This window comes from Carlito syrichta, unplaced genomic scaffold, assembly GCF_000164805.1.
Source record: "Carlito syrichta isolate Samal-C Ts95f unplaced genomic scaffold, Tarsius_syrichta-2.0.1 Scaffold98231, whole genome shotgun sequence".
Taxonomy (NCBI): Eukaryota; Metazoa; Chordata; class Mammalia; order Primates; family Tarsiidae; genus Carlito; species Carlito syrichta.
In genome coordinates this window covers 36,593-50,621 of record NW_007042327.1, presented here as the reverse complement: position 1 = coordinate 50,621, position 14,029 = coordinate 36,593, and the positions used below count along the sequence as shown (strand labels likewise).

General features: G+C 46.9%; 1 protein-coding gene across 3 annotated transcripts in view; it reads right to left on the bottom strand.

Moving 5' to 3' along the window:
• Positions 1 to 14,029, bottom strand: part of NPRL3 (NPR3 like, GATOR1 complex subunit) — a 39,120-nt gene that overhangs the window by 19,778 nt on the left and 5,313 nt on the right. Inside the window, exons 2-5 of one of the 3 annotated variants that reach the window (XM_021714987.1) lie at positions 11,560 to 11,629; positions 7,176 to 7,214; positions 3,647 to 3,776; positions 1,874 to 1,948 (exon numbers count right to left, since the gene is read on the bottom strand). In XM_021714987.1, coding sequence (XP_021570662.1) covers positions 1,874 to 1,948; positions 3,647 to 3,776; positions 7,176 to 7,214; positions 11,560 to 11,629 — 314 coding nt within the window. The remainder of the gene's footprint in view (positions 1 to 1,873; positions 1,949 to 3,646; positions 3,777 to 7,175; positions 7,215 to 11,559; positions 11,630 to 14,029) is intronic. The other 2 variants (XM_021714988.1, XM_008063368.2) reach the window with 2 other exon arrangements.

Sequence of the window (14,029 nt, the reverse complement as noted above, 5' to 3'; positions counted from 1 at the left end):
GTTTATTAGGATCACTCAAATTTTAATAGATTTACTGAAAAGGCATTTCCTGTAACTAGTAAAAACAACCTCAGGCAGAGCTGGGAATTGCCTTAAGAAACAACTAGGCTTAATCAACAAAATGGAAATTAACAAGTGTTGGTGAGGACATAAAGAAACTGGAATCCCCAAGCTTTGCTGGTGAGACTATAAAACAGGACAGCCTCTATGGAAAAGTTTAGCAGCTCCTCAAAATATTAAACACATAGTTACCATATGACTCAAAACTCTACTCCAAGGTATATATCTGAAAGAAATAAAAACATGTGCACCGGATGCAGTGGCTCATGCCTGTAATCCCAGCACTTTGGGAGGCAGAGGTGAGAGAATTGCCTGAGCCCAGGGGTTCAAGACCTGCCTGGTCAACTTGGCGAGATCTCGTCTTTACAATCAATCAAAAAACTGGCCAAGTGTGGTAGCATAGGCCTGCAGTCCCAGCTACTTGGAAGGCTAAGATAGAAGGATCACCTGAGCCCAGCAGGTAGAGGCTGCTGTGGCCATAAGCATGCCATTGCACACTAGCCTGGGTGACAGAGTGAGATTCCGAATTAAAAAAAAAAAGAAATAAAAACACACGTCCACACAAAGGTCCACAGCAGAACTGCTCACAGTAGCCAAAACAAGGAAACAACCCAATGTCCATCTACAAGTAAATGGATAAAGTGTGGTCTATTCATACAATGAAATATTATTTGGACATAAAAAAGAATAAAGTACTGATACATGCTACAACATGGATGAACCTCAAAACATGCTAAATGAAAGACAGACACCAAAGATCATATACTGTATGATGTCAGTTATATAAAACACACAGAATAATTAAGTCCACAGTGATAGAAAGCAAATTAGGGTAGCCGGACAAAGTAGCTCATGCCTGTAATCCTAGCACTTTGGGAGGCCGAGGGGAAAGGATTGCCTAAAGCCAGGGATTTGAAACCAGCCTGGGCAAAATGACAAGATCTCATCTTTACAATAAGTAAAAAAAAAAATTGGCTGGGCATGGTGGCATGCCTATAGTTCCAACCACTTGGAAGGCTGAGGCAGAAGGTTAGTCTGAGCCCAGAAGGTTGAGGGTAGCCATGATTGTGCCACTGCACTCCAGCCTGGGCAACAAAGCAAGACTCTGACTCAAAAAAAAAAAAAAAAGAAGAAGAAGAAAGTAGATTAGTGGTTTCCAGGGGTTGGAGGAAAAGGAGAGAATGGAGAATTACTGCTAATGGGTATGGGATTTCTTACTGGGGTGGTGAAAATGTTCTGGATCTAGATAGTGGTGATGGTTGCACATCATGAATGTACCAGAGACAACCAAACTGTACACTTTAAAATAATAACTGGCTGCACATAGTGACTCACACCTATAATCCTAACATTAGCAAGGTAGGAGGATTGCTTGAGCCAAGGAGTTTGAGCCCAGCCTGGGCAACATAGTGATACCTCATCTCTACAAACATAAAAAAAATAAGTCAGGTGTGGTGGTGCATATCTGTAATCTCAGCTACTCAGGAGGCTAAGGCAGAAGGATTGCTTGAGCCCAGGAGGCTGAGGCTGCGGTAAGCTGTGATTGTGCCACTGTTCTCCAGTCTGGGCAAAAGAGTAGGACCCCAACTCAAAAAAGTAAAAATAAATACAAATAAAATGATAACTACTGTTATATGTACTTTACTAAAGCAAAAAGAGAAAAGTCATGAGGTAGAGTCTGCCTGCACCCTGGGAGAGGTCAGCACCATGCCCCACCACAGTCCGAGCTCTGAGTCAACAACACACTCATTGGAAATGAGATGCTTCTCCCCCAAACTTCCTCCCCAACTAAACCCTTTATACAGACACTCACCCTCAATGCAAATACCACATTAAAAAGAATCATGGTAGGTGCTTCCCTCTTCGGGGAAGGATCTGTTTTGGAGACCTGTAAAAGAGGCATAATTCTAATAAATTGAGAGCCAAGGAAAGTTGTTTAGAGATGTTACTTCAGGCATGAGAAAACGACCTAGACTATAGTCCAAGGTCTTTGAAAAGTAATGAGTGCCTTTGCAAAATGATGAGCACTTTGTTCTGGAGGTGTGCCCACTGCACAGACAGATAGTTGCAGCTGTGATGAAAGTGGGAAGGTCACCGCTTCCCACTTTTAACAGAAGTGAGCTGACAACACCCAGAGGTCTCAAATGGGTGAAGGACTCAGACTCACACCCCTGCTGCCCCATGTCCACCTGCATTCACCCGGGCTATCTCTGCCAGGTACGACAAGTGCTCAGAACAACTTAAGAGACAGGACAATGCTCAGGGCCAGCAAAGGCCTGAGCAGGCCCCAGGTGGGGCAGGGCAGCTGGGCTTACTCCATAACCAAGTCTTTTTTTCTGTGCTCCTTGCTCTAGCATCCAACCAGCTTCAGTCACAATCACTGAGGCACTCAGAAGTGCTCCAAGGGGCACCAAGTTCTTCAACAACAACTACAAGTGCTACCACCAGGGGGAGTTGGAGTCTTGGGCCACCCCAGCACAGTCCCCACCCCTGCCAGCTGCTGGTTCCCTCCATCACTCATGGGCAAGGGACTGAGCCCTGGCTATGAGGGCCCTGATAAGAAGGGAGGGTGCCATCCACTGGGCCAGACATATCTAAACTTCACGGATGTTTGCGAGTCTCATTACAGAACCTATTTCTGGATCTGTATAAATGCAGGTAAATCCCATGTGTCACTCTGAACTCTTCAGAATCGAGTGATGCTGTTGCTGATCTTCCCTGTATGCAGAGCTGACTGGCAAGCTCTGACATACAAGTTCCCTTGAGTAACACTGCATCCCATCTTGCTAACACTCCTCAGTGCTGTGACCCTCATTCATCAGAGAACACATACAGAGGGCTTCGCACAATAACAAATGATTAATAATAAAAGCATTGGCTATTAGAATATCACTTAATGAGTAAGAATAAATGCTTGCTCCATGTTGTAGGAAAGTTGAAGGGTTTGACAGAGGCTGATTAAATAATTCTCTGGACTTCCCCTGGAAACAGGCATCCCATATATAAAGGGAAAGGTCACAATCAAGAGAGACCCAGAATTCAAACGGCAAGAGCTGAGAGCAAGGACTGACACACCTAGGGGCAAGGACATCTATCTCTTTCTCCACTGGAATCCCAGGGCCTATGAAGAGGCACAGCTCATAGCAAGTGCCTGATCAGGTGTACTGCCCAATGGCTACTTCCACCAGAGCTGGTGTCAGCCTCAGTCCCGAGGCCCCCAGGGTCAGAATAGGCCAGGCCTGCCTACCCAGGAAGGCATAAAACCACACCTGCCCAGAGAGCCTCACCTGCTCAGGAAGAGTCATACCTACCCAGGGAGAACCCCACCTGCCCAGGGAGAGTCACATCTGCCTAGGAGGGCCATACCTGCCCAGGAAGGGCCATACCTGCCCAGGGAGGGCCACACTTGCCCAGGGAGAACCCCACCTGCCCAGGGAGGACCACACCTGCCCAGGGAGGGCCACACCTGCTCAGGGAGGGCCACACCTGCCCAGGGAGGGTCATACCTACTCAGGGAGAACTCCATCTGCCCAGGAAAAACTCCACCTTCCCAGGAAGGGCCACACCTGCCCAGGGAGGGTCATACCTGCCCCAAAGCATGCTGCAGCAATGTCGGGTGTCCAACAAACCGCACATTATCAATCTTCAGTTCAAATTTTTGGCCACACATCTCAGACTTGGTTGCCAGAATTGTTGCTAGAATAGCATCTGAAAATCTTAAAATTAAAAAAAGGTAGAATGAAAATAAGTTAACAAAATATCACAACACCATGTCCCACTGACACCAGAGGGAAAAGTCTCAGTAAATGGCAGCTTCATAGAATTGCTCTGTCCCCATTGCTGACAGGAACTTCTATCAGGTGTTCTTTTGAAACAATCGCTGAGGTTAGGGGTGTAAAATTACAAGGTAAAAGGCGTGAGAAGCACAGACTGAAGGTATATGCTGTCATTTCCTGGCATGTTCTATGAAATTCAGGAAAAACAAGTGTAGTTTGCTTTCAAAAGAAGGACCGGCTAAAGCTGGCACTACCCTGAGGAGCTGCTCTTTAAGGCACAAGGTGGGGGGCACTCTCCAAACTGTGCTCAGGTTTGTTGGGTTGTACCCCTCAATCCCTGGGACTCTGGCCCTACCCCCTCAGAGTCACGTAGAGGGCTAGGGATAGTGTTCAGTGATGTGTGCAGCATACTGACTACCTCCCTCACAGCATGGCTACCCAACCCTTCCATTAACCCTAACCCTTAAACTTTCTAATTTTCATTAGGGAAGAAACTTGTTGCAAGATGTGCAGACCCACTGTTATTACAGAGATTTCCAAACGGCACAATCACAGGGATGCACAGGACTATGGTGCCAGGGAGAAGTAGGAACAGCTGTAGTGTGGGTGCAAGCTCATCCCTTTCCAAAGTCATCTGTGCACTTATGTCTCCTTACTGGCAACCATGGTGCTTCCTGCCTGGGGGGATCCGGATAAGGAAGAGTTGCCTGCAGAGGGTGCGGTGGCTGGGTGCTGACTCTTATCTCAGAGCCCAGAGCTCTGAGGGCCTCCGCACTAGAAACACAAATGCACTGTGTCTGACCTGGACCTAGAAGGGAGAGAAGTATCATACTCATCTCTCCATCAGGAAAAGTATTTCTAATATCTGGATCAGGAGGGTATATTATCTTGGGGGAACACGGCTCCAGCTCCCTCAAGGCCATATTCTGCCCCTGGGCTGGCAGAACCATGCAGTCCTAGAAGAAACCATCAAGGACAGACACTCCAGAGTGTACTCTTGGTCATGCTTCTCTAGCGGAGGCCATCTCGATGAGGAGATGGAAGGAGATTAACATCATAACTTCCCCACTTTATGATGAAAAAGGAAGGTATGCTTCCAACCGCTATTGCAACTCAACTCTGTAACAGCAAATGACTTTTGGATAAAAAAGATTGAGAAAAGGGGCCACTTGTTCCAGGTGCCGTACACATAGCAGGGCTTATAAGAGGAGTCACCTGGAGTCAGCCTGGAGCAAAAGCCCAGCTTGCAGGACGAGTAGCTGTGTGATTCTTTCCAAGTCTCCCACAGGCCAGTGGGGGGGGGGCACCTAAAACTGCAGGGGCCTGGGGGGTTCTCACTGGTTTCCAGTTGTCGTCCAGAACTGGCATGACCCTCTAACCATCCTAGGCTGCCCTTGGCCCACAAACACACAAGATGCAGAGGATCTGATCAAAATGAGTTCCTTACCTCTCACACAGAGTGCAGTCAGACCTTCCAAAACCAATCTTGTCAGAGACATCCTGGGAAAATGCAGGACCCACAACCAAGTCCTTGGCCAGCTGTGGCGGGTCTCTCTTCTGGAATACTACTCTCTGGTGTGATTAAGCCAGAGGTGTAAGATTCCAGTGTCTCAGACCACAGACATCATATGCTTTCTTCAAAAACTCTGAACGGCTCACCCTGTCCTGTAACTCCCATCTGACGGACATGACAATGCTAAAGAAGAGTCTGGGGCATTAAAACCCACTAAACACTTCTGCTGTAGCAAATGACCCAATGCCAACATTTTACATCCTGTCTAAACAAACTGTCCCTCCACTCCGCCACCCAGTGACTCAGGGGACACAGAGATAACAGAAAAATAACCTCCATGACTCCATAAAGCTCCCTTGTTCCAAACCAAAAATCTCCACTAAAAACTTCTGCTCTGTCAAGAAGAACCACAGACATGACTGAGCCCCAGACCTCAGGTACCAGCTGAGGGACTGAAGTTAGTCTGGCTGTGGGATAGGCTCTGGGATTCTCGGAAGTAAGCAATGGTAGCCCAGTTCACATCTATAAACAACCAAATCCCAAGGCACCTTTGTGACAGCCAAATAAAGGGTTGTTTCCCCACTAGAGGCCAGGCTCTACAGCGACAGCCAACTGGAAAGCAGTATGCTGCTAAAGTTAAAAGTCACACTGCCTCAAATGGCTGTTCACGGAGGCCTCTCTGGGCAGCCAGCAGGGTGGTAGCTGGCCACTCTGCTTATCTGAGCAAATGTGGCCCACAAAGAAATCCACTCACCACAGCTAAATGCTATACACGTATGATGAAAAAAATGCTTGAGTGGCTTTACACATTATATAGTGTGTCTGGTGATATAATATACACAAAGACACATAGTTAGATCATGAGATTGAGGGTGGGGGTATAACTTATAAATAGCAAACTGAGCCACAAGCAAGTGGCAATACTTGGTTTTTGCTTCCAAAATTCATAAAAATCTTTTTTCTTGTTTTGATGATGAAAAACCTGATAAATGTACTGAAACACAATAAAGCAGCTGTTATAAAAACTACAAACTCCAGGAATAACTTGGAAATTCAAGAAAAACACATTTAGGAAGATGAACCAGCCCAACAGAAGATCCTAAAATTCCAGCCAGGACCTTCTATTCCTGCACAGTCATTCTGGAGTACAGCTTATTCTCTAGTTTGGTCAAAAAAGAAGGAGAGGGTCGTCTGAAAGGCAACTCAACTCTGCTCCCCCTACCTGCCTTCTTGCTGGAGACCCACAGATGCTGTGTGTACCTCTAAGGCCCAGAGGAGATGCACTGCAAGGGGAATCGGAGAGTCCTATTCACCCAAGTCCTCCTGGACAAGCACCATGTCAACTCTGTGGGAATATTTTTGCCTCTACTGGTCACACCAATAGCATCTAAGCCTGAGCATCACACTTTAATGCCCAACCCTTGGGAAAGGTCTCCACTAAATCCCTCTGAAAAATAAAGACAGGGAGCAATAACCACAAGAAGCCCCTCCCATACTCACCCACCACACTAACAGGACTAGGACTACTTGGAAGAAGAAGAAGTTTGCAAGACATGCCTGGTCCCAGAAGTTTCCCTGGGTGCCAGCCAACCATGCCCTGGCCTCTCAGGTAATGCAAAGTAGCTAAATAACTGGGTGGAGAAAGGGTAGGGGCTGTGGAGAAGTCAGAGTACTTGTGGGGGGACTAGGGCAGTGAGGTCCAAGCCAGGGCCTGGGTGCCTCGTTAGTCATTCTTCAGCACTGGGGGAAATCAGGAATTAAGCACAAATCCAAGAGAAGCCTGCTGGAATTGAGACAGAAAGATGGTGGAAAGGTCTTGGCCTTACCCTGCAACTAATTGCTCATCAGTTGGAGGACACGGCTCACTGAGATAGGAACAGGACCATCAAGACCAAACAAAAACATTGTTTTTTAAAAACCATACAAAGTTACAAGATTGTTCCAGAAAAACAGTATTAAAGGCTCCAGAAGTACCACCCTTAAGCATTAACTATTGAGCATCAAGACTAAACAACCTACCACACAAGAAAAAGGATTTGCACACTCCCCATGTTGAACACTTATCATGGGGTTTCCTCACTGACACTCAAATTCTCACACACACAGGCTGGGCAAGAATGACAGCCACTTTTCTGAAGCAAGCACAAGACTGGAAGACCTGGATCACAGCAGGTATGTATTAGCTGCTGTGCATAGGTATATGCACAAGAATCTCATCCTTCCAAGAATAGGTTTCTCGTCTGTATAATGAGACATCATCTGCATGGGATCAAGTAAGACCCCACAGGCAAAACCCTTCTGAAAACTGTGGCATGTCAAATGAACTTCACCAACCCCAGACCTTGAGATGGTATGACCGTCTGCACAGCTGACCTCCCTGAGCCTCTGCCTGGAGTAATGAGGCAGTCATGGCGGATCCATATATTCTTGTCAGGAAACACCTGGACTTCTGCACTATCCGACTTGAGTTTTTTAGAAAGAGTTCAAGAATTTATGTTTTTCTGCAGAGATGTTTGTTCTGGGATAAGCTTTTTTCCATGTTTCCTGAAAAGAGAAAGGAAACCTGAACTTGGGAGTGGCAACAGTGTGGGAACCCTGCCATGACACACTGTCAAAGACGTATGCAAGGGAAACACAAAACACAAAACGAGGGACCCCTTTCCTCAGTAGCTCCCAACTTTTAGTTCATCAGGGTGTATAGCATGAAAGGGTTAAGATGTCTCGTGGACTTTCCCAAGATCACCCATAGTCAGAATCCCAGAAGCTTGAGTCTGACAGGGCCTATATCTCCCACAACTAAACAAGTCACAACGCAACCTTTTGTCCCAGAGAGAAAGGAGCAAATACACAGGGCTTCCAAGTACTGGCAATATTCTGTTTCCTGACAGAAGCATTTTACAGACTTGTGTCTGTCCCTCTGAGGGAGGCAGGGACATCAGCAAACACTCACCGAAACACAGATGTTCCTATAACATCTGGATCTGGGAGGGAGAGGTGGAGGTAACTCGCCACCCTCAGGCATCTTACAGTAGACAGTGAAACTAAGGCTCAGACAGAGGATTGTGCCCAAGATCATACACTGCAGGATGCAAAGTGAGAGTAACACTTGGAGCCATGAGCCTGCACGTGTCCTTGCATGATGCCCTATAGTGCAGACACAATGGCTGGGCCAGAGGGTGGGGTGGAGAATGCTCACGCTTGGGGACAAAACTGCCTAACCACTTTCTTGTGTATCCCTCTCAGCTGCAGAAAGGAGGGGGCATCTTCCTAACATATCAATGCAAGGCTCTAGAGACACATGATAGTATAAGCAAAGTTGTCAAGAGAGGTCCTGTCAGAATCCCACATGTGCCAGGCAGGAAAGCCTGCATGCTGTGAACCAAGAGTGCCTTCCTAGCCTAAGGGCCCAGCTGCACCTGCACGCTGGATCCAATGCTGCAGGAAACGTGGCCAAGCCAATGACAGCAGCAGCACCACCAAATTCTACAGGCCTACAAGGTCATCTAACAGTTCAAGGGTAGAGTTGAAACTGGAAAGGTCTTCTGGATTGCGTCTAAGGCAAAATTATTTCAGAGCATTTTAACAATGAAAGAAATCAATCTTCTCCAAGCCTCTGGCTCCCCACTCTCTGACGCAGTGGCCAGAGTACTGCTTGTAATATTGGAGCAGGGCATGAAGGTGGCCAGAAGGTGGCTGAAGAGGCCAAAAGGTGGCTGTCCATGTAGGGAAGGGACATAACCCACGCCTACCTTTCTAATGGACACAGACTCTGTCAAACCACTCTTGATGGGTTTTGCCCCTACCAGTGTGGGGGACGCATGGTGCACCCCAGTTTTTTTTTTTTTTAGAAAGTAAGATTTATTAAAAAGACAGGAAAGCTGCCACAGTGGGAGGGGACCTAAGGGGGTTGTCTGCACCCCAGCTTCTGACACCCAACCAATAGGAACATTATAACCTGTCTGACCTTGAATTTCAAGTCTTAAAGACACTAGACAATATCTGTTTTCTTTTGTTTTAAAAGTAAATAAGTTAATTCCTAAGCCCTGAAACACATCTTGATGGTGTACCACATAACGGCCTGCTTTCTAAGCCAGTCCAACAGAACTTGCTACACTGTTGGAAATATGGGTGGGTAGCCACTAGTCCCATGCTATCATTGAGCACCTGAAAGGTAGCTAGTGCAACTGAGGAACTGAATTTACTTTTTAATTGCAGTTGATTTCAACTTAAATGGCCATGTTGGCCAATGTCTGCAACACTGGGTTACACAGCTCTACGTTCTCACTTCTCTGAGACAGGCCACCACCACTCAGAAGTCACTATGTAACCTGTCAACGCTATTTTAATCTGACAAACAGTCACATTCTGCTAGGTCCAGAATGAAAGAAGGTCTGAAAACAATAACCCAGGAAGACACAGATAATGTGTTTGACGCACCTTCACTTCCTTACTCCAGGAAGATGCTCTGAGCTATGATGGGGCAGAGCAGGGGCCTGCAGGCCTATGTAACAAAATAAAGCAAGAGGGGAATGGAGCCCCTAAAGTATTAAGCTGTATATAGAAAAGATGGGACATGGGCAATGAGACCAACTGATGTATGATGTGCTAAAATGACTAATGTAAGCAAGCCTTAAATTTAATAAAAGCAATTATAGAAAGAATCCCTCCCCCCCACCCCATCCTCCTCCTCTTCCTTCTTCTAAGTTGGAGTCTCACTCTATCACCCAGGCTGGAGTGCAGTGGCACACTCACAGCCACCGCTGCCTCAATCTGCTGGACTCAGGTGATCCTGCCACCTCAGCCTTCCAGGTAGCCAGAACTACAGGAGCGCCAAGTTGCCCAGGCTGGTCTTATTTATACCCATGGGCTCAGGCAATCCACTTGCCTCAGCCTCCCAAAGTGCTGGGATTACAGGCTGAGCCACCAAGCCTGGCTTCCTTCTCCTTTATGTTAAATAATTCACCAGAAAACATTCTCTTAGTCATTTCATAAGTCTCTATAAATTCCCTGCATGAAGTGGGTGATGCCAGCCTTCCCTCCAAGTCTCTGGGAGCCTAAACCCCATGAGCACTGAAGCTTGGATTAAGGAGAATGTGGAAGGTAGGCAGCAGCCAGCCCTTCTCTAAGCTGACCTGTGGTACAGGTGGAGGGAAGACACATCTGTCCAGTATGCAGGGGCAAAAGTTTTCTATGTACTTGTGAAAAGCAAGAGTTTGTTCCAAGCCATCACCTTTAAAGGGAAGACAGCTAAAGGCCTCTATATCAAGATCAGCCCCCAAGATGTAAAAAATAAAATAAAATAAGTCTCTCACCACCCCCACCTGCTGGTTCCTCTTCCAAAGCCCACTCCTCTCAGAGACAGTCACCAGTCATGCCAGAGACCCCAACAGTCTCCCAAAATAAGATAAAAATTGCACTCTTAGAACTGCAATTGTTGTGGAAGGTATGATGCCTTGTCAGAAAACTGGAGAGAAACAGTACTAACTCATCACACAGCAAAGGCCCAGAATGGGTATCTCAGATACTTCCTCCTGGCAAGGTCCCTTACCCCAGGCAGGTCAGTCTGTGTTTAGGGGGACCCAGGGCAGGTAGCTTCCAATCTTCCTTCCTTCGCTTGGGTTGTTACCTCCACTAAGCCTTAAAATGAACATAAAAAGTGGTCATTTCTGAAGTATGTACCCTGATAGCACCTCCCAGAGAAAGCAGGGGGTGCAAACACAGGAAGGAACAGGACCCACCTTTCATCTGTGTCAAGGGTCATACCACCTGAGCTCTCGGCCCAAACACCCATATCATCTCTGGAGCCTGGCCACCTACGAAGAGACCTAGCCAGGTTGTGGTATACCCAAGCACCTGCATTTGACCCCTGGGTATATGCTCAAGAAAACAGATTCAAGGACAATACAGGGGTCTGTTTTCCTCTATGCTCCCCTCATAGGAGCTAAATGCCCCACATGGACATGGCCTCATCTGTTCTAGATCTGCTTTATCAACACACAGCCCAGAGCTGGAACATGTGCCCAAATTACTCAGCAAGCCAGAGACTGGCAACGTGATCCTCAGCTCTGCTCTACTTGAAAGCACCCATTAAATGGAGAAAAAGGACACTGGATTTTCAGGAGAGAAAACATCTGAGTCAACAAGAGGGTAGGGCTTTGCCCAGGCATAAGACCAGGATGAGCACCCCTGGAGTGACCACAGAGCCCTTACCTAGAGTCGCCATCCTGGTCATCAGCATGCTCTCCCGTGTTGTTAACAGCATATCTGCTACGTGGCTTATCTGAATAAAGGCAAAAGGGGGAGAAGGGGTAAGAAAGCAGGATCCTACCACATACAAGAGGATTATGGAGCTGTTAAAATTCATGCTTTCCAAACCATGGTCCATTCATACAATGGAATATTATTCAGACATAAAAGGAATGAATATGTATGAATTCTAAAAACATACTGAATGAAATTAGCCAGACATAAAAGGACAAACTGTGTACATATAGTACATGAAATGTCTGGAAAAAGTAAATTTATCAAGATAGAAAGTAGAGTAGGAGGGTAGCAGAGGTTGGAGTTATTGGTTAATGGTTACAGAGTTTCAGTTGGGTGATTTAAAAAAGTTTTAAAATAGACAGTGGTGGCCGGGCATGGTGGCTCAATCCTGTAATCGCAGCACTTTGGGAAGCCGAGGTGAAGGAACTGCCTGAACCCATGGGCTCAAGAACAACCTGGGCAACTTGGCAAGACTTCATCTCTACAATAAATCAAAAAATTAGCTGAGCATGGTAGCGCTACTTGGAAGGCTGAGGCGGAAGGATCGCCTGAGCCCAGCAGGTCAACACCAGGGTGTCTGTGAGCATGCCACTGCACTCTAGTCTGGGTGATGGAGTGAGACTCCAACTCAAAAAAAAAAAAAAAAAAGGAAATAGTGGTGATGGCTACAAAATACAATGACCATAACAAATGCCTTTCAATTATACACTAAAAATGGTTAAAATGTCAAATTTTACTATATATATTTGCCATAATTAAAAATTTTTCACAAAAGCAATGGTTTCCAAGAAGCTATGACAACATAGGAAAATGCTTTTGCTACTATGTTTTTATTAAAAAGGATTTACAGCCGGGCTCAGTGGCTCAGCCTGTAATCCCGCGCCTTTGGAAGGCTGAAGTGAGTGGATGCCCGAGCCCACGGGTTCGAGACCCACCTGGGCAGGCAAGACCTCATTTCTACAATAAAATAAAAAAAATTAGCCAGGCGTGGTAGTGCACGCCTGTAATTCCAGCTACTCGGAAGGCTGAGGCGGAAGGATCACCGGAGCCCAGCATGTCGAGGCTACGGTGGCCGGGAGCAGCCACCGCACTCCAGTCTGGGTGACAGAGTGAGACTCCAACTCAAAAAAATAAAAAAATAAAAAGGATTTACTGGCCAGGCTCAGTGGCACAGCCTGTAATTCCAGCACTTTGGGAGGCCGAGGAGAGAGGATTGCCTGAGCCCACAGGTTCGAGATCCGCCCGGGCAACTTGGCGAGATCTCGTCTCTACAAGTCAAAAACTAGCTGGGTGTGGTAGCCTGTAGTTCCGGCTACTTGGAAAGCTGAGGCTGCGGTGACCAGGAGCGTGCCACTGCACGCCAGTCTGGGCGACAGAGTGAAACTCCAACTCAAAAAAAAAAAAAAAAGGATTTACAAGCATACCTCAGAGATATTACAGTTTTAGTTCCAGGCCACCACAACAAAATGAATATTACACTGAAGTGAATCACACAAATTTTTTGGTTTTCCGGTGCACATAAAAGTCATGTTTAAGCCGGGCTTGGTGGCTCAGCCTGTAATCCCAGTGCTTTGGGAGGCTGAGGTGAGTGGATTGCCTGAGTCCGCGGGTTCAAGACCCTCCCAGGCAACTTGGCGAGCCCTCATCTCTACAATAAATCAAAAAATTAGCCGGGCATGGTAGCACATGCCTATAGTTCCAGCTACTTGGAAGGTTGGGCGGAAGGGTCGCCAGAGCCCAGCAGGCCAAGGCTGCGGTGGCCAGGAGTGTGCCACTACACTCAAGTCTGGGTGACAGAGTGAGACTCCAACTCAAAAAAAAAAAAAAAGTTATGTTTATACTGTAGTCTATTAAGTATGCAACAGTATTGTGTCTTAAAAAAAACACTGTAGGCCAGGCTTGGTGGCTCAGCTTGTAATCCCAGCATTCTGGGAGGCTGAGGAAAGTGGATTGCCTGAGTCCGTGGGTTCCAGACCCACCCGGGCAACTTGGTGAGAACTTGTCTCTACAATAAACCAAAAATTAGCCAGGCATGGTAATGTGTGCCTGTAGTTCCGGCTACTTGGAAGGCTGAGGCGGAAGGATCGCAGAGCCCAGTAGGTCGAGGCTACATGGCCACGAACATGCCACTGCCCTCCAGTCTGGGTGACAGAGTAAGACTCTAACTCAAAACAAAACAAAACACCGTACATATCTTCATTTAAAAATACTTTATTGCTGAGCTCGGTGGCTCAGCCTGTAATCCCACGCCTTTGGGAGGCTGAGGTGAATGGACTGCCTGAGCCCGTTGGTTCAAGACCTGCCTGGGCAACTTGGTGAGACCTCATCTCTACAATAAATCAAAATGAGCTGGGCGTGGTAACGCGTGCCTGTAGTTCCGGCTACTTGGAAGGCTAAGGCAGAAGGATCGCCGGAG